The 21291-nt window shown below is 40.5% G+C and overlaps 1 protein-coding gene across 1 annotated transcript in view; it reads left to right on the top strand.

Annotated features, from left to right (window-relative positions):
* The window catches only part of LOC140907676 (macrophage mannose receptor 1-like), a 56172-nt gene that overhangs the window by 13239 nt on the left and 21642 nt on the right, over window positions 1-21291 (top strand). The window contains exons 9-19 of the mRNA XM_073334153.1: window positions 2199-2312; window positions 4468-4583; window positions 5665-5813; window positions 7550-7749; window positions 8156-8277; window positions 10617-10704; window positions 12863-13007; window positions 13816-13851; window positions 13952-14121; window positions 15369-15436; window positions 19618-19718. Of these exons, the coding sequence (XP_073190254.1) occupies window positions 2199-2312; window positions 4468-4583; window positions 5665-5813; window positions 7550-7749; window positions 8156-8277; window positions 10617-10704; window positions 12863-13007; window positions 13816-13851; window positions 13952-14121; window positions 15369-15436; window positions 19618-19718 (1309 nt within the window). The remainder of the gene's footprint in view (window positions 1-2198; window positions 2313-4467; window positions 4584-5664; window positions 5814-7549; window positions 7750-8155; window positions 8278-10616; window positions 10705-12862; window positions 13008-13815; window positions 13852-13951; window positions 14122-15368; window positions 15437-19617; window positions 19719-21291) is intronic.

Consider the following 21291-nt stretch of genomic DNA (forward strand, 5'->3'; position numbering starts at 1 on the left):
CATATGAGGAGAGATAAAGAGGCTAGGACTTTTCAGCTTAGAAAAGAGGAGACTAAGGGGGAATATGATAGAGGTCTATAAAATCATGAGTGGTGTGGAGAAAGTGAATAAGGAAAAGTTATTTGCTTGTTCCTATAATAGAAGAACTAGGAGCCACCAAATGAAATTAATGGTCAGCAGGTTTAAAACAAATAAAAGGAAGTTATTCTTCATACAGCGCACAGTCAACCTGTGGAACTCCTTGCCTGAGGAGGTTGTGAAGGCTAGGACTATAACAGGGTTTAAAAGAGAACTGGATAAATGCATGGAGGTTAAGTCCCTTAATGGCTATTAGCCAGGATGGGTAAGGAATGGTGTCCCTAGCCTCTGTTTGTCAGAGGGGGGAGATAACTAGATCATGACCTGTTAGGTTCACTCCCTCTGGGGCACCTGGCATTGGCCACTGTCGGTAGACAGGATACTGGGGTGGATGGACCTTTGGTCTGACCCAGTATGGCCATTTTTATGTTCTTACACATAGCCAGCCTAAGTGATTATTGTGGTTTGACTCATTGTCCAAGAGCAAGGGTACTAGTCTGAAGCCAACGATGTCTGAAGTAATCATGTCTGGAGATTTAGGTTTTGTGAAAATCCAGCTCTTAGGCCCTGATCCGAAAGTCTGCATTGTGAGCGTGGAGGCAATACACGGGTACAAGTAAGGTTTAACATGATGGGTCATGCTAAACCTTAGGCTAAGGCTTTGTCTGCTCTAGGGAAGTCGATTAAAGAGCACTGAGCATCCACTCACAAAATGTGGGATCTTCTTGATGGTAAGACTCTTGGTGCAGGGACTTTCTTACTTGTGTATAAAATATCTTGCACATCTATTGTGCTTTTCTGAAAAATAAATTACAACTTTGGAAGCCCATGTAGCTGGAGCCTCCTAACCAGGAAAAAGAAAAGGAGTACTTGTGGCACCTTAGAGACTAACCAATTTATGGTGCCACTAGTACTCCTTTTCTTTTTGCGAATACAGACTAACACGGCTGCTACTCTGAAACCTAACCAGGAAAGGCACCACATGGTTTGTGCTCAGTTTACAGCCCCTCATCATGGGTACGGTGGAGAGAGGATGACTACATTCCTATTAAATCTCTTATATTTTCACTTTACTTTGTTTTCCCCATCTTTGCTTTGGAGTTTTTAAAGAAAAAACTAAGATTTTTTTCTCAAAAACTCAGTTTGACCCATTGTGAGGTTTTCGAACTGCCACACACCCCTTTTCTTGGTTGGTGCAGCCCATAAGCCTAGTTTACCTTTATTATATTTGCTAAGAAAAAATCTACAAGACCCAGGCCAGTAGGTCCCATAAATCCAGAAAAACATAATGTGTGTGTACATTGGGGACATTCTTCTCCATACTCTTCTACTAGATCCTAACTTGTCCTTGCAAAAGCTCCCATCTCTCTCTTGGATGAGTGTTCTTATTGTCAGGAATGTGTCATGCTGTGGGCTAGCATGGTGTATTATAGTGTCCTTTCAGTCATAGGCCACCCCAGAAAAAACTCCCTCAGGAACTAAGAACTGCTTCAGATTTTACCACATTCTGTTCTGCGTGCAAGACACACTTCTTTGACTTACCTTTGATAATAAAGACGCAGAGCAAAGCAGAAATTAAAGAAATATTTTTTGAAAATATTTCATAGTTTTTCTTCAAGGAGATAAAAGGAGAGAAAGATTCATACATGTCATGGCAGAGACTAGTCATGTCATGTAATGCACTTCTGCAACGTGCTCAGATACTGCATTATGAGAATAGAATAAAATGTTGACTTGCTCAGCAGTCACTGAAGCCTTCATAAATGCCATTTAAACTCTGTGCACGCTGAGGATATGCACCCAGCACTAATAAGCTAATGAACTTTTGGACAGAGCAGCAGAGTCTCCAATGGAATTTCAAAGTTAAAGGGAGGACCTTTATTGATGGGTCATGGTAAGGAAAAAGAGAACTGTAGTCATGTGGAATGGGAGTTGAAATGACCCAAACCAAAGCTTAAAGGTGGTCTGGGTTCTGCCTGGAGACAGGTGAATGTTCAGTCTGGTTCTTATTTCCTCTGAATCTTTTTAAGGAAAACCCTAGAAAAAAGGAATAAGGAATGTTCTAAAAACCTAATCCTTCTTCTTCACTGACATTCCTTTCTTTTCTTTGCCATGTTCAGGATGGCTATTGGGCAGATGATGTTTGTGAAAAGAAACTTGGTTACATCTGTAAAATGAAACCTTTGGCAGAAGAATCTGAGGAAGTTGAGATCATTGTCCCAGGCTGCCAGAAAGTAAGTACAATATATATATATATATATGGCAAGACATGAAGATCATTTGACTTATTGGCTTCACTCCTTTTAAAATTATGTTGCCTTTTAGGGGGCAATCTACGATAACTGCTTTTGACAAAGCTTGTTGTTCTTACCCTAGCAAATTGTTAATTTATGCACATTGATGATTTTCAGACCACTGGGAAAAAATTGCTCCCTCATTTAAGCAAAACCTGCTCGGAATATCTTTTTCAGTTACTTGTGCCTCCTTTTGTCTTTATTCTCTCTTCTCTGAATTGAGCAGACCTATGCAGTTTTGGTTATTCATGAGTCATCTGCTATATATCACTTAATTATTGTTCCACTGAAAGATTTTGCATCATCCAAATGCACAGCAACAATAATTTTCCTAGAAGTCAGCCTGCAGCCAACATCAATGTCTTTCTGGGACTTGCACAGCTCTGAAGGCCATGAGGTGTCATTAAAGGAGGTTGTGATGGTCTCCCCCTCCCCGGGCTGCCACCTGGCACTGGAGTACCACTGAGCCCTCTGACCCACTGGCCTGGGCTCCCTCTACACTGTGCTGCTGTGACAAGTTGCAAAGCCCTCCCAGCTTGCACTGTCACCAGCATTCATATGGGTAGGGATACACCCAGCTGCATTTACATGCAGGCTCTCTAATCACCAACTTCCCAGCCTGGGATGCCAGAGCAGAACCATCCTGCCCTGGTCAAATCTGAGCAGTATATGGGTTTAATACCCGGTCCTCCTCTCCCTCAATGTGAAGAGAACAATGCACACTTGTGGTAACCAAGCAGAGATTTTCTCCAGACACCTTAGTCAAATGCACACTGGTTTGGATTAAAACATAAAATAAGTTTATTAACTACAAAACATCGATTTTAAGTGATTATAAGTGATAACAGAGATCAAAGCAGATTACTTAGTAAATAAACAAAACTGCAATCTGAACTTAACACACTAGATAGGTACGATATGAATTAGCAAATTCTCACCCTGAGTGATAAACAGGCTGGCAGATTCCAAAGGCACAATCTACCTTGGCTTTGCAGCTTGGCTTTCCCAGGTTTTCATACAGAGGTTAGCAGTCCCTTAGCCTGGGACCATCACTTCCCCCCTGTTCAGTCTTTATTCGTCAGGTGTTTCCAGGTGTGTTGTTGTAGGGAGAGTGAGGTACCCCCAGGATGTCATTTTCCCCCTTTCTGATCTTCTTCCCACTTGCTGAAAAGCTTTTTTTCTGTGATCTGGGTCAAACAGTTCCCATTATGTAGTGCTATCTATGAGAGGTTTCTATTGTACACAGTTCCTAGGGTAATCCTGGTGCTTGTGTGCATTTCCTCAATGAGCCATTAACATTGTTTGGCCTTTTTACTGTTGCCCCTGAAAGGCTGCTTGTGGGTGTTTTCAACCTCACAACATGTTTCTGTAACACAGACATAGCCAAATTTCATAATTGCACATACGACAATAGCACACACAATCCAACAAGATATGAATGTCTTGCAGATCAAGACTCTTAGAATGATACCTCACAAGGCATACTTTGTGCAAAACATATCCTAATTACATGACGGTGGTGAATATTGGGGTGCTAGGGTGTCTCAGATGTTTTGAAACAAATTGATAAATTAAACAGTAATAAGTGACCAGGAACAGATGGCATTCACCCGAGAGTTTTGAGGGAACTTGCAGAACTACTAACTGTGGTATGTAACCTATAATTTAAATTGGCTTCTGTACCAAATGACTGGAGGAAAGCTAATGTGACACCAATTTTTAAGAAGGGCTCCAGAGGTGATCCCAAACAAAAAGTCATATTTAACAGGCTTTGTATGAGAACTGTGCAGAGGTTGTGGGCATGTATTCCTGCCAACCCCTAGGCAAAATGTGCGACAGTCACACAAACACCACCATGGATTCTACTCCAGCTACTGGAATTGCAGTCCCTACATACGTCCATCAAGGCATTTGTGGCCCCTACCACTGTTTGATTATCACATTATTTTTTTCTTTCATTGTTCCTTAGTTTAACTTCATGGTTGGGTACAACTTTAATATAATTTTTTAGAAGTGTAGTGGATAGTTATTGTGTGCTATGTCATTTCACAATCTGACAATAGCTCGTGTGCATGTCTGCTGTTTATGTTGACAGGGCTGGATAAGACATGGTTTTTACTGTTACTCAGTCGGACAGACATCTGCGACATTCTCAGAAGCAAAGAAAATCTGTGAAGGAAACAAAGGTTACCTAATCACTGTGAAAGACAGGTATGAAAAAGACTGCCTTTGCTTTCAAATGTGTGAGCAGGATGGAAGACAGGAAGGAGGTTCCAAACTTGTAGTCAGTAATGACTGATGCATGTCAGGTGTCATTCATTGACTGGCAATCGCATTGTGGAGTTGAACAAGATTGCACCAAGCAGTATCACAAGGAACATCAGAAGGCAATTGTACTATCAGTCCTTGTTTTAACAAAAAAGTAAAAGATGGTCAAGCTCCTGTTACTACCTATCTGCAGTACTGCCAACCCCCAAAAGTAAAAGGTCAGCAGTCAGGCCCACCAAAATCATAAGATTGGCTTAAAAAGTAAAATCTGAAAAATAATACATTTTGGGTACTATTTATTTGTCTTCCAGTTTTTGAGTCTTTGAGGTTTAAATTTTCAATCTTTTATCTGGAGGGCTAGAACCTTTTCTATTATTCTATTTAATAAAAGCTGAAATTCTCTCATAACATAATGACTCCAGAAGCTGGGGCTTATCTCACGACTCATGATAAAATTGCAGGAGTTGGGGACACTGTATCTGTCCATATAAGGGATGCATACAACACCCATCACCTTGGTATCACAGCATTTTATGTACTAGAGTGGTACTGTGACATGCTTGATGCCACATTAACTTAGAAAAGAGTCTCAGTCCTGTGACATAAAATGGAGACCATGGTTCTTGAATACCACCTGGGGCAGCTATTCTATGACATAAAATGTTACCTTTGAAAAGTATTAGGCTTTAGCTGAGGAACTGCTTGTAACATGCAAGAAACAAAGACAAACCACAACACACTACAGTTAAAACTACCCTGTTGTGCATTGTTTGTTTGTTTATATGCTGAATAAATAAAATCTGCAAATCAACCCAAGTATTGCAGCTTAATTCTCTTTATGATATCGTACAAAAGAAGAAAGGAATTATTGTAGATTATGAAAGTATCAGCATTTGTTTAGGATATAAATTAATATGCCATTATAATATTGCCAACATTTGCATTATGACTGATTTCATGAAAAAAAAAGTATGATAAAATCTTGGTTTAAAATTGATTTGACACTTATTATTCTCCTTCCCAGATATGAACAAGCCTTTCTGACTGTCCTGATTGGGTTCAATCCCATGAAATATTTCTGGATCGCTCTTTCAGATGTAGAGGAACAAGGGACTTTCAAGTGGGCTGATGGTGAAGCAGTTCTGTTTACTCACTGGAATTCAGGAATGCCTGGTATGCGCTGCCATGCTGTGTGGTGGGTAGCACGGGGTGCATGTTTTGTCGGTTCTCTGGCAGTTCCAAAAAAAGATCAGTTTGGGTAGAACTGAATCTGAATTTTTGGAAAATCGACAAAGTACATGTTTCATTTAACTCAAAACATTTTGTTTCTGGGCATTTTTAAAGGGCTAGGTTCACAAAACAGCTAGAGGAGGAGCTGGTGTGACCTCTCCCCACCCAAAAGCCACTGGTTAGGGCAGTCACCTGGGATGTGGGAAATCAAGTTCAAATCCCCACTCTGGAGCAGGGATTTAAATCCAGGTCTTCTCCATTCTAGGTGAGTGCTCTAACCACCAAGCTGTAGGCTGTTCTTGGAAGGGGCTTTCACAGTCTCTCCTGTTGAATCTGTTCCTGGGTCAGATGTAAAGAGTGAGAATGACTTTACAGCGTGGTTGTTAGAGCACTCCCCTGGGAGGGTAGAGACTCAAGTTTAAGTCCCTACTTCAATTACTATTGAATCTTCTACTTTCATACTTGAAAAGTAACATTAAAGGTCAATGTCCACGTTTGTTACTCAAGTTTGTCATTCTGGTGCCATGGAATGAATCAAGGCTATCCCTCCATAGATGAATCATGGAGAAGCAATTCATTAGATGTTCCATGGTTTGGATGTCCTCCTTGTTAAGTGCTTTGGCATGACCAGTGCCATCAACATGGCAACTGAACACTGATCCATGGTCTAAGAAGCAACTCAGCTGACTATTTAATTATTTATACAAATTATAACTACTTCAGTGGGAGAGACAGAGAGAAACCCATCCCAGAATAGTGCATGAACTGATGGTTAGGGCACTCAGTGGGGACTGGGATTCAAATCCCTGCTCCAGAAAAGGGATTTGAATCTGGGGCTCCCACATCCCAGATAAGTGCACTCACCATGGGGCTAAAAGTTATAAGTGGAGCACCACCACCACCTTCTCCACTGGCTATTTTGTGAATATGCCTAAATCTCTGTGTGAATTTAGCTTAAAAAAAAAGGGGGGGTTTTGGCCAGAACTATTCAGTGAATTCATGTTACATTTGTGAATTGTTTCAGGTCGACCGAAAATACTTTTTTCAGCAAATAAACTATTTCTTCTGAAAAACTTTGCCCAGCTGTCAGTGTGGGGACAGCACCTCTGGAAATCGGGCACAAGGTGTCACATGGTGTCTTTCTAGACATCTAAAAAGTGAGGGTCTCAAAATTAGAGAACATTTCTGAAGGTCTGCCAGCATAAAACTAAAAAATTTGCAGACTACATTATTGAAATGATTTCATTTGTACTAAAAATAAATACATCAGACTGGATATGCTAGAAATACCTTCCTAATACACTATATGGAAATGCTGCTTTTGATGGACATTAGTTTTCCTTAACTCATTTGTTACTTGGGGATTTGAAGTTGGCTCAATCCAGCTTCTATATTTGTTAATGAAATTCTATATAACTTCTTCATTAAGTCTCATGATCAAAGTCACTACTATTTATTAATTTTCGTATTTATTTAAATCACACCACAGTTGCTGGTGGGCGTATGCATATGGAACACATAACATTGAGTGATTTTGACTCTGCAGCAAAATTTATAGCCGCCACTTGATACATTTAAAAAAAAATAGAATAATAAGTACATACTTTGGGAAGAGATCATTAAGTTAATTCAAATAAGACTCTTTTAATTAGTTTTGTTTTCTTTTGTTTGTCATGAAGGAAGGGAGCCAGGCTGTGTTGCCATGAGAACTGGAACTACAGCTGGATTATGGGATGTTGTGAACTGTGAAGAGAAATCAATGTTTCTCTGCAAACAATTGGTTGAGGGAGTGACCCCTCCTCCTGTTCCAACAACAACTCCTGCCCCCTCATGCCCAGATGGATGGCATTCAAGTGCCCACAGTAGCTCATGCTTCAAAGTAGGTGTTAAACTCCTGAACCCAAAGTACTCATGCTTTCTTATAACTGCATAAAGCAGATAAATTTGAAGAAACACTTGGCTTCAATTGACCCAACATAGCTCCTTTTATCCTCAAGGATACCAAGCATTTCCCAGTGGTTTAGGACAGAAAGTGAGGAAGAGCACCATAGTCAATTGAAACTACAGTAGGGATTCTTAGAGACTCAGAGAAGGAAGACTGGATGAGGTTGCAGTAACCAATTTCAAGAGATGACCAGGCATAGACCAACACTTTGGCAGCAGTCACAAGGCAATGGATGAATGTAGGCAGTGTTAGACAGGGAGACTAAGATGGACCACAACAGATGTTTTTTCTTAATTTCTATGATGCCCAGCACAGTATTTAATTGTACAATTCTCTGTAGCATTTTCAGAATGGACGAAAACATATGAAAACATGGATTGAGGCTCGAGATTTTTGTAGAGCTATAGGAGGAGATCTGGCCACTATCCATAGTGAAGAAGAGCAAAATATAATAAATGGCTTGTGAGTATCTGCATTGCCCTTATTCCTTCACTTGAAATTTATTCCATGAAAATAACACAAAATATCCTTTCCGAAAGAGGTCATTTCAGCTGAAAATCTATATGTCTCTATCATGGTTCTTATTCAAATATAAACATTTGTGTTGCATTAAAAAGAGTGGGGGTGGGCTTTGGCAGCATTTGAACTTCATATTAAACAAAATTGGGCATCAGCTTTCTGATCTGTGCGGATTTCTGAGTGTCATTTGGGAGTTTCTAAAAGTTGGTCCAGAGTTAACTGAAGATAGTACAGCAATATATCCGAACAACAGACATACATTTTTATTATTATTGTTTATTATTTATTAACCATACTCAAGAAAATGGTAGGGAGGTGACAGCAAAAGACAGGGCCCCTGCCTTTGGAGATCTTACAGTCTAGACTTTAGATATGATACTGTGAGTGAGGGTGATAAGTAAAGGGTGAAAGCATTTTAGTAAAATCATGCAGTTACTCAGTTTAGCCATCTGTACATCTTTGTGGTTCTGACTTTTTTCTCATTTTTATTCTCAGATTTTCATACTAATTTTCTATGTATGTGAGATTGCAGACATAAGGTTTTTGAAGGGATTTGAAAGAGGAGAGGGGGTGGCTATGCAAACAGGCATTGAGAGGTGTTTCCATGTGTCAGGGCAGAAGGTATAGGGGAGTGCCAAAAAGGCAGACTCAGATGTACTCTCTGGGGCTAAGTGATGTAGGCTCTTGAAAGTGAGGAAAATTGGTTAGACTTGCTGTACAGATCTGTGGGGAGCTAGGAGTTGATGGCTTCAAAGAGGTAGCAGTGGAAGAGATGATTTTGGCAGAGCATTGTGAGTGGAGAGGAACAAAGTGGGTATCAAAACAACTGGCAAGGAAAAGGTTGCAATAGTGAGCTGTAATTAGGACCTGGATCTAGAGTTCACCATTATGATAGATAGGAAGGGATTTTTAAATGAAATTCTGCGGGAAGCAATAGGCTTTGTTGTGGCTTGGATGTTGGGGGAGGAAAAAACGAAGGTGTCAAAGATGACATTCAGATTGTGGCCCTGCTTACAGGGAGGAGGATGGCATAATCAACTAGAATGGCATTCTTGGGTACTGCTGAAAATTTGGAACTCTGCATTTTTACCCATGTTGAGCTTATGCAGATGATGAGTCATCCAGGATGAAATGTCTGAAAGACATGGAGGAATGTGACAGTGATCTGTAGGAAATAGATGCAGTGTAGAGATGATCCAAAATGAACAACAACAAGAAAAAGAATGAGAGTAAACATTTCAAATCCCTTTACATTCCACAGGTTTGGAACAATTTTTCATTTATTCAATTTTTTTCATGAAAATTATAAAAAAAATGGTTTCAAAATGTTCATTTTGGAAAAAAATTCATTTTCTCAGTTTTTTTGGCTTTGGTTTTCCTGCCCTCTCCTCCCCGCCTCTCTTTTTTCTTTCCATTAATTTTTTCTCCTCTTCCCAACTTTTTAATTTTTTTGCCACTGGAAAAAGGGAAGGAGGAAGGAAACACAGAGATCTGGAGGAAGGTAGAATGAATGGGATATTTTTCTTGGTTTGTTTTTTCTGATTTTGTTGAATAAATGAAAAGTTTTGGAAAAAAAAATTTTTTTACACATTTTTATTTTGAAACAGGGCCATTTATCCACACAAAATATTTTTCATTAGAAAAATTTCAATCAGATCTAGTTCAATGAGTTAAAGTTTATATTTTGGGCCTGTCTATAATTAAATAAGTGGATGAACCATTTTTAAATAAAAGAGTAGTTCATATTCCACAAGGATCTTTTCTTAGTTAATAAAGGCAAAAAACCAATAGAGAGACTAAGAAAAGTATTTAGGCATAGACCATGCCAAGCCTTGTATGAGTGCATGTAATTTAAGGCTCTGATCTGGCATAGCATTAAAGCACATGCTTAACTTTAAGCACGTGAACGTGAGTAGTCCCATACTCACATGCTTACGTTCTTTGCAGGACTATGGCATTAATTTGCATTTACCACTGCATCATTGTAGGTGGTAACTCAGCAGTTGGGGCCTTTCCTGCAAAGCATTGTATGACTCGACCTACTGCCATGTGCAGTCCCAGTATATTTTGCTCGGGATGCTGGAAATTAAGTAAGTAATTTAAATTATCGTGTTAGGGAAGCAAAATATTTCTTATGTCTTTAGTGCATATTAGAGATATTGAATAGGAAACATTCAAACTTATAGACATGCTGCAAGTCCTAAAATGTTTTGTGTATAATGATATGCATGCTTTGATTTATATACCATCCTCTCTATCTATATTTATATATAATATTTTAGGAAAAGAGCTCATGTCCATAAATCATATTGGATGGGTCTGAGTGCCTTTGATCCTGACGGAGGGTTTACTTGGAGTGATGGCTCTCCAGTGAGTAATTCATTGTTTTGTACCAGAGTTGGCTTTCTGAATTTATCCTATTGTTTTTATGCAGTCTTTACTCAACCTATTTCTGCTTCTGCCCTCCTTCCACCTTAAGCTACCCTGTTTGATCCCATAACAGCATTTACATGAGGCAATATATCTGTTACTTACTATTGCAGGATTTTTTACAGTGGCAGTTGATCAGTGATCATCACAATTGTAGCTGCATAATTTAGTAGCTTTAAACAGCTTACTTCAAGCATTATTTTCTTTGCATAAGCACTGAAAGATTTCTTACTGCTTTGGAAAATCTAAAACTTTGCCAGGGCCATGAAGAGATTTCCAACCCTACCAGCTGGAGCAGATGCAGAACTTGGATTCTTTGCAATAGTTGATGTCTAATATTTGGGGCCTTATAGAGAATATTCAGTGTCTTAGTTTGCAGATGTGGCCAAGGAGTGTCTAGTACAAAGTACAAGATTTTGCCTCACTGAAGAGGTCACATTTGGGAAGGAGCAGGAGCCCTATTGCTTGGGATGCTTTCAGCCAGATGACAAAGCACTTGAAAATACTCAATAGGGAACAATCCTGCACTAGGCCCAGGGGAGGATGTGATAGAATGCCGGAATAACAAGGTTTTCTCACCTCTAGCTTCTCTCATTCTCCCTGCTTTGCTGAAAGGTCCTCCTGGGGTGTGGCACTGCTCCCCCAGGGTGCAGGCCTCAGCTTCCTCCCCACTCCATTCTATGCATTAACTTTCCTGTCACTCTTCCAACCCTTACTATTAATATTGTTGAATGTTTATACTGAGGAAGTGCTAGAGGCTGTACAAACAGATAGAATGTGGCCATGATGTTTGCACCCTGGCTCTTGTGGTGACAATGGAACAGAAATGGCACAGCTCCAGCAAAGAGAGACTGTTACAGGCAAAAGGCCGAAAATCACTGCACCAAAGTCCCCAGCGTATGCTGGAAACTGTGGCTGAACTGTTTTCAGAGCTGGGCTTGGCTGGATACTTTCTGAGACATCCCAGGATTGCCTCAGTTTTTAAGTTGTTTGTCTGGATTGCTAATGGCTCCTGGAAGGACGTCTGTGAACAGCCTAGTTTTCCATGTACTGAGTAGTATCAAACCCAGAAAGGGGATGCTGAGCTCAAAGTGCTTTGGAGGATAGGTTCGTTAATGGCTATTAGCCAAGATGGTCAGGGATGCAAACCCATGATCTGGTATCCCTAAACCTCCTCCAACTGCTAGAAATTGAGACTGAACAACAGGGGATGAATCACTCAATAACTGCCTTGCTCTGTTCATTCCCTCTGAAGTGTCTGGTACTGGCCATTGTCAGAAGACAGGACACTGGGCTCTATGGACCATTGATCTGACCCAGTATGGCCAATCTTATGTTCTGAGTACCTTTCATGGTAGCCCTAAAGAGAGTACATTTGAGTAGTCTAGTCTGGAGATGACTGTCTAGCTATGGTGATCCCTGCATATAAGAGGAAAGGTGCCAACAAAGATGGTAAAAAGGCAATGCCCAAAAGTCATGGCAACCTCATTCCATCAAAATTAACCAATCAAAACACATTGGCTCCACTCATGGATGCTTTATTTCATCCTAGCAACATCTGAATTTGTTACTAAAACAATTTTTGTAATATTGTCGAAAGACTGGAGACTCCCTAATTGGTTCTGTTTGTTTAAACAAAACAGTTTGTACAAGTCTCTTTGTCTTAATCTTTTACTTACTGTTATAAATCATTGTATATCACAGGTCCAACTAAGCTTTTGTTACCTTTCGCCTATTTAATAGACTGGAATCAGCAAAACCTAAACTGGAACTATACCACCCAAAGAGACAACCCTCTCCCCCATCCCAACAGTAGCAAAACTAGGCCATTGCCCCACGTTGCTCCATCTTTATAGCCCATGTCATGGCTGGTATCTTTGTTGATAGGGGCTAGACAGAGCTGGAAGAGTCACAGGGTGTTCCTCCTTCACCTGGCAAGGACAGAGTATGCTGTTTCCCTAATAGTCCCAGCCTTGACTGTCCCCATGGGTGCAAGATTTAAGGGCTGAAATGAAACCGGGTCCCTCTGCCCTTGCAGAGCACAACCATTGTTCTTCTTTGAAAGGAAAATAGTCACAGAGTTGTGTTTCTACCAAAGGTAAACTATGAAAACTGGGCAGACGGAGAACCCAATAATTATGACGGAAATGAAAAATGTGGAATGTTCAATGGATACACTGCCATGCAGTGGAACGATATGTTCTGTGAAACTTTGGGTGACTGGATTTGCCAAATAAAAAAAGGTAGGATGACTTCCTTCTTTAATTTAGAATATTAAACACAAACAGTTGAGTCAGTTTCATGGACTGTTCATAAGGCTACATGCAAACAGAGCACTGTAACACAGTGGGTACAAAGTGGGAGGTGGTAATTCAAACCTCTGAATTAAATTTAGACATACAGATGATCAAAAGGCTCCCTTCCATTATGACTACGACCATGACTTCACTCGCTCTTCTTGGCCTGATGAAGAGACCACAACATAGCAGGGTCACCCAGCTGAAAGTGCCAATTTAATGAAAAACTCTTGGCTCTCTGAAGGGGCTGGGAGGATACTGAATGCTAACATCTGTTAGCTGTTGCAACTTCCAGATTTGATGGAAAGTATTTCAGTGAAAAGATATTGAAACCTAGTGTGTGCTTGAGGACATCAAAACACTTTATTCATTGCATTCTAAATGGAAGACACCGCTTCACTTTAAATAGGAGTCATGGATTTCATCACCTGAAACATGTTTTAGGACACACATTTTAAAGTAGCTTATGGTCTATACTTTGTATTATCAATATCTGAAATCCTACTTTGAGGACATGAATATGTTCTTTAAGCTTAACCATTGATTGGGCCTAAAATGATATTTTGTTGAATATTAAACATTGTCATATGTTCTTATGAATTGTATGTCAATACATGGAAAATGTATTAAATAATGCTGGGGTTTATTTTCTTATTCCACATTAAAATGATAATTACTGTAATAATAAATGTCATGGACAGAACATGCATGAGATATAAAACACATTCAGATTTGATTTTATTTTATTTTACAGGAGCAACATTAAAACCTGAACCAAGTACCACATTTGGTAGGTTTTGTATTTCCTGTTACCAGAAAAATGTTACCATGTAATGATTCTAACCTGTTGTAGAGATACTGTACATGTGTCTTCATTATTTATCTTGCAGAATATACATATAAAGTCAGTGAAGATGGATGGATTATATATGAGGACAAGGCATACTATTTCAGCCATGAAACTTTGCCTATGGAAAAAGCCCAAGAGTACTGCAAGAAGAATTCTGGAGATCTTGTTGTCATCGAGGGTGAAAGTGAAAGAAAGTTTCTGTGGAGATATGTAAGAAACATATTTACTATTTCAGAAATGGGTAATGCAGTGCAGCACACCCAGACACTTCTCACAATCTGCTTCTGAAACATTGTAAAGTGTGCACTGTCATGCCATATATCTGCACCACCTTGTCAGGCTCTGAAGGTAACATCCAGCAAGGGTCAGGGCTTGTTTGCACCTGGAAATGTACTGAAATAAGTACTCTGGAACATTTATCTTGGTATATTTCCAAGTGTGGATAAGTCCTCAGCTTCTTTACAAGAAGTTTCAGAGTAGCAGCCGCGTTAGTCTGTATCCACAAAAAGCAAAGGAGGACTTGTGGCACCTTAGAGACTAACAAATATACTTGAGCATAAGCTTTCGTGAGCTACTGGTACCTTAGAGACTAACCAATTTATTTGAGCATGAGCTTTCGTGAGCTACAGCTCACTTCATCGGATGCAGTCCACTCACGAAAGCTCATGCTCAAATAAATTTGTTTGTCTCTAAGGTGCCACAAGTCCTCCTTTTCTTTTTACAAGAAGTGAAATACAATGCAAACTAACTGTTGTTAGCTTCTAGAGCTGTTCCCTTTGTTAAACTCAATAACATTTTGACGGAATTAGGGATGCAAAATCTGACCTTGAGTTACTGAGCTATCAGCACATGTAAAAATTTTGAAGTGGTACAACAATGGGATGCAAGGGATCTGCTGAAACCTCATTCCATATAAAATCATGGAGTCACGGTCTTGTTCTGAAAGAGGCTTTTTCTCTGCTATTTTGCAACATAAATTGTGGTGAGGTAGAGGAGGAGAAGGTGAGCCATGGATTTACCATTTTAAAGGATTTTAACCCAGACAACTGAGACTTAGAGTTGGTTGGGAAATTATTTTTTGCAGCAAAACAAAGTATTTGGTATGTTTGTCAACAATGTTCTTTGCAATTTTGTTGAAAATCTTCAGAGAACTCTCCTAAACTCTTTCAAAATGTACTTTTGCTTCGTTTTAAAATTTGCCAGCCTGGCAGGTTTTCTTATATCCTACCAGCTTTTCCTCTGCTTCATTTTCATCCTGCTCTACTTTTCTTTTTTACTTTAATATTGGCAATCAGGTGAAGGACTTGTATTCTTCAGATATAATCCATACTATGGCAAAATGCCTCCACCATCAGCAAGTTAACAAATCATTGCTGACTATGCATGCTGTACAATAGGCACGAAACCAGAATTACATTATGTCATTACATTTAATTAAAATTTTATTTTTGTTTTAGAGCTTCTATTATGACTTTGGGGATTGCCTTTATATTGGTTTAACTGTGAGCCTTGATAAAAAGTTTAGGTAAGTAAACAATGAACATCAGGCTTGTAGAACATGGTACAAGTATTGTATTTAGCAAAGCTGTCCTTAAAGGGGTTATTACAGTTTCAATTTCAAAGAGGGGTGGGGGTAAAACTTGTTTGAGGCTCAATCTTGACACAACATTTCCAGAATATAATTTTTTTATTTAGAAAATAAATAAAAACATGTATTTTATAGAAGTTAGTTAGGGGATAGACAAGAATATTTAAAAGTTCAGCAATTTTGTTTGATCTGCAAAATTGTTTCTGCAAAGATACCCATCTCAGCTAATCCCCACTCTTGGATCTGTACCCCTGTGCAGAACTCAGTTCCAAATTCTAATCAGTTGATTCTCAGCAGTGAGCCTCTTGCATCACTCCCTCTTACTTCTCAAAGGGTCAGATCTTTTCTGGCTGTGGTTGATTACGGGTCTCTGTTGTGATTCCAACTGGCACTCCTAACCTCACCTCCGCGACGCTTCATTATGTGGCTTCTCTGACCCTTCATGCTCTTTAGGCTTTGATGTTGTCTCCTTACTGTGTTGAAAATCTTTTTTCTAGTTTCAGATTTTCACCTGGACACTAATTCTCATGTCTTGTGCTTCTGGCATAGTCAACAGTGCTGAGGCTTCATCTCCTTTTATTCAAAACCTGTGCAGCATAGATGGCAGGTATAATAGGCCAGGGGAGGCTAAGCCTCCCTTGCAGTGCAGCCACCAACTCATCAGCTTTGAAAGTGTGGATGCCTGGGCCATAGTGGCCCCGCCTGCACTCTGCCCCAAGGCCTCCTCCTACTTCTTTCCTGTGGCCCTGCCTGCCCTCCACCTCTTCCTATCCCTGCTGCGCCTCTCCCACGAGGCACCCGCCACTTGCCGAGTCCCTCCTCTCCTCCATCCCCCTTCCTTGAGGTGCTGGCCACTCACTGAATCTCTCCCCTCCTGCATGGAGTGGAGGGATGCAGCGAGCAGTGGGCAGTGGAGGTCTTGGGGGAGGGCGATAGAGCAATTCAGTGAGTGGTGGGCGGGGGGTCTTTGGGGGAAGGGCAAGGACTCAGTGAGTGGCAGGCGGGGGCACCTTTGTGAGAGGGGAGATGGAGGAGGAGAGGGACTTGGCAGGTGGGGTGGGTCTTGAGTGGGTGGAATGACTCAGCAAGCTGCAGGTGAGGGGGCCGAGTATGAGCAGAGCTGGGGGTAGAGTGTGGGTGAGGCCTCGGGGGAGGAGGTGAAGCCATGATGCAGGTACCAGGGGAGCTTCCGGCACCTGGGCCAGCCTCCCCAAATGCCAGAGCCATGCGACGCCCATGTTGTGCAGAATGTCTTTTCCCCATGCTGACATTGTTTCCCTGTATATTAGCATTCCAGCTTTGGCTCAAGAGTTCACTATGAGCCATCAGAGACAAAACTTAATATCTGTGAGCTCACATTCCTTACCTAGAAGGTTATTTTCTGGTGGCAATGGTTTCAACATCTAGAGCAGAGGTCAGCAACCTTTCAGAAGTGGTGTGCCGAGTCTTCATTTATTCACTCTAATTTAAGGTTTCGCATGCCAGTAATACATTTTAACATTTTTAGAAGGTCTCTTTCTATAAGTCTATAATATATAACTAAGCTATTGTTGTATGTAAAGTAATAAGGTTTTTAAAATGTTTAAGAAGCTTCATTTAAAATTAAATTAAAATGCAGAGCCCCCCGGACTGGTGGCCAGGACCTGGGCAGTGTGAGTGCTACTGAAAATCAGCTCCCGTGTTGCCTTTGGCACGCATGCAATAGGTTGCCTACCCCTGACCTAGAGTGAATAAGCTACAGGCTTTGTTGACTTATTTTTTTTCCTCCAAAATTCTTCAGTGATTGTATGGACAGCCCCTGAATTTCTTCCAAAAGTGTTGGTTAATTATATTTTCCCATGTCAATGGGGATCCAGGAAGTCCTTCTCTACTCCCAAGGTCTGTGTTTTCATACATCTTTCTTTTTCCATCTATGGCCATGGACCGAGAGACAAAGTGTTATGGTGCCATCTACTGGGACATTTGGTTATGAGTCACAGTCACTCAGAGCCTCATCTTTAGCCGAGTACTCGCTCCACTACTCAGGGTGGCTCATTTGTGCAGATGGCTTTATTTGTATGACTTTCTTTAGCATTAATGGAAGTCCACTCATGGACAGTAGCTCCAGCTGCAGTCCTGCCTTTTGGAGCTACTGCTTCGTACACCCACTGTCTGGGCAAATTACTTACTGGAAATTCTGTTTGCTGCAGTCTATTCTTCTGCCATCCTGTGTTTCACCCTCCTCCTTGACTGGTTATGTACTGCTACTTGTCACTTGTAACATTTCTCTCAGTTTCTTGCATACTGTTTCTTCCTCTATGGCTCTGGAAGTGTCTCTGACAAGAAACAATATGTTTACAGTTAAGCATTGTGTGTTGCATTTCCTGTTAGAATTTTACTTGTAGAGACATTCATGGAGTTGTGTTGGCTCCAAAACTGGGAATGTTCTGAGCTGGGTATCTTTGAAGAAAAGATACAAATTGCTCACCTGTAGCTGCTGCTTTCTGCTGATATGCAGCCTTGGCAGATTACTTGCCCATCTCCTCCCCAGAGAGCTGAGATTTTTTTTTCATTTTTAATTGCCTTTTATTTTGGGAGTATTTCACCAACCACTAAGATAAGAAGTGATTGTTGCATTGCTGAGAGCAGCATGCATACAGTGAGGGTGTCTGAGATGCCCCCTACTGGAGACTATCATTCTAGACCTGCTTGGGGCCAGTGGATTAGGCCTTTGAGTTGAGGAAACTTCCACTAAATCCACATGTAGGGACTCTGACCCAACAACCTACAGAGATGCCTGTAATTGTTGTTCTCTGGACACATACAAGTAATTATCTCAGCTAGCTGTTTTAGTGATGTGTTGTGATCCATGAACTCCTAGAAAATATGCAGGTGGGGAAATAGAATGCATCGACATGAAATGTATTAGTATATCTATCTAAATAAGGTACATATGACATTCGTTTAACACTGAGCTGTTATAATTTAAATGAATTTAGTTATTATGAACACAGGGCTAATATAAGTTAAAAAAACAAAAGAATATTCTCTACTTGAGCTCCAGGACTTTGGCCATATGATTTCCATTAATACGAATGAAAGTCACACATAAAGCTGTTCTTAGGTGTGTGTGTGTGTGTTCTCTGTGTGCTTCCCAGCTCTCCGCAGATAGTTGGCACAGCAAACCTCGATCGAACGGCCCGATAACCACAGACTCAGTTTGTAGTGAAGGCACTTGGTCGGGTTTATTGTCAACAAAGCACAGTCCTAATGCCCTGGTTCAATGGTTACAGGTACACTAACACATATGTGCCCGTTGCAATGGACTAGTTCAGTTAACGATGGGACTTTCCATTATTCCCAGGCCAGTCAAAGACACTCCCTCTGAGACTTCATTTTATACCCCACTACAAACAAGTTACATATTGCCCCTCTGATATAGTTAGTTACTGCCGCCTGACGTGGGTTGTTACCACCCATTACCTTGTACATGTTGGTTGAATCAAAACATCTCTATTCATCACAGTTCAGAGTAGCAGCCGTGTTAGTCTGTATTCGCAAAAAGAAAAGGAGTACTTGTGGCATCTTAGAGACTAACCAATTTATTTGAGCATGAGCTTTCGTGAGCTACAGCTCACTTCATCGGATGCATTCAGTGGAAAATACCAATTCATCACACTGTCATCCTAACCTTATCTTTAGGAGGGGACAGTATGTTCTTGTTATCTTTGGGGGGGAGTGTTGGTACCATACTTGGTATGGGGTGTACCACCCTTCTGGAATGTGTTTGTGTGAGTGTTCTGTGCCTAGCACTTCTTAGGAATGTGTGTGTTTCTGCAATATCTGCCCTGTTCTTGCTAGATTCTGTGAGCAGACCTGTCTCTTGCTCACAACCTGACTTTGCTTTATATCAGCAAAGCTTTGACCACTACTTTAGCCCAGGCTTCTGGCCTCCTACCAGGCATCTGGCACAAGGGCTTATGTCTCAGGCTCTCTTCCTACTAAAAAAACCCATGTTCACCAAGCTGCTTTTTTGTTGTTTAGCTAGAATTTCTGTAATGTAAAATCAAATGATTAATGTGGCCTTAAAAAATAAAAATGGATCTATCCAGTAACTACTGCTACATTGTTTCTTTTAGCTGGACGGATGGAACCCCAATAAACTATGTAGCGTGGGCTCCAAATGAACCAAACTTTGCAAATAATGATGAAAACTGTGTGGTCATGTATACCCGTACAGGTGAGTATAGTAATATTTCAGTGTCATAACAGCTCTGCACTGGGTAACATAGGAGTGGGTGTGATACACATGTTTCATGTAAAGTCATCTATTATATTAAGTGGGTTGATACTGAGTGAGATTTTCAGCAGTATCTAAATGACTGTGGAGCACAGATCACGCTAAGACAGTTGAGGCACTTTTTTAAAAATGTCACCTTTTGTGGGCATGGCACTGGACTGGGACTCAAGAGATGTGGTTCAATTCCTGGCTTTACCAGAAACTTTCTGTGTGACCATGGGCAAATCAGTTAAACTCTCTGCCCCAGTTTCTATCAGAAAACAGAGACAATCACATTTTATTTCTCCTAAACTTTGTCTTATCTATTAAGAGCATAAGTTTTCAAGGACAGGAACAGTCTCTTACCATGTGTTTGTGTAGTCCCTCACAAAATAGGGCCCCGATCTTGGTTGGGACCGGTACACACTACTATAACATAAATAATTTAATAACAATTTATAAATATTTTATAATACAGAAGATGGGGGAGGAGAACTGATACCTAATATATCCAAGTCACTTCGTCTCTCTGCACCTCAGTGCCTCATGTGTAAAATAGAGATGAGAATAATACTACTACTTCCCTGTATTGCTAGGATAAAGACATTAAAAGTTGTGAGGTGCTCAGATATTATGGCGGGGGGGATCATATAAGAATCTTAGGTTGATAGTGATAGAGATAACATAGTAAAACAAATTGCAAAAGTAGTTAACCTATTGTAGTTCTATAGTAGAAAATGATTTATGTGCCTTTGCAGCTAGTGATGGTTTCATATATTAAATCACCTCAAGAGGCATCTTTAACCCGCATATCAAACTTTATAAGCTTTTCTGAGATTGATTAGCATTGTTTGCTCCCTTACCCCACTTCCCTCCTTTTTTTTTCTCCATTCCTTTTTGATCTGCACTGTTCTTGAGTACTGGCTAGCTGTACAAAGCAACTCCCTGATAAATAGGTGTTCCCCTACAGCAGTACCGGAGTACAGCCACTGCATATGTTTGGCTATAGAATGAAAGCGGGCTTGTGGGGTAAGCACTAATTGATACTGCTTCAAAAAGGTTCTGAGATCACTATCCCAAGCATAGGACAATAGTGGTGTGGCTCTGTGGAGGCAAACACTTCAGGAGAAAAGCAGTTACAAGAGGTAACTTCTCTTTATTCTGGGAAACAGGAGGATTGTGTATGAAGTAACTCCTGTTTATGAAGATTGCCTTTAATCCAGTTGTATGTCATACATGGAGACCCTTTAACATCTTTCTGTTAGGGCTAGTCAAAAATTTTCCTTGAAAATTGTTTTTCAGTGGAAAATTGGGGGTTCAATTACACAACATTTTTTGCAAAAAGGGTCTCTTTTCATTGAAAATTTGGATTTTTCATCAAAAAGTGAACACTCAAAAAAAAGGGTGGGGGTAGGGGGGTTGTCTGAAAATCAAAATAAACATTCATTTATTCTGAATGTTACTGAGATGCCACCTGAGAGTTGTAGTTTGGGAGCTTCATGTCCTTATTCTCCTCTATGGGCGGTGCCCCCAG

This window comes from Lepidochelys kempii, chromosome 2 (assembly GCF_965140265.1).
Source record: "Lepidochelys kempii isolate rLepKem1 chromosome 2, rLepKem1.hap2, whole genome shotgun sequence".
NCBI lineage: Eukaryota > Metazoa > Chordata > Testudines > Cheloniidae > Lepidochelys > Lepidochelys kempii.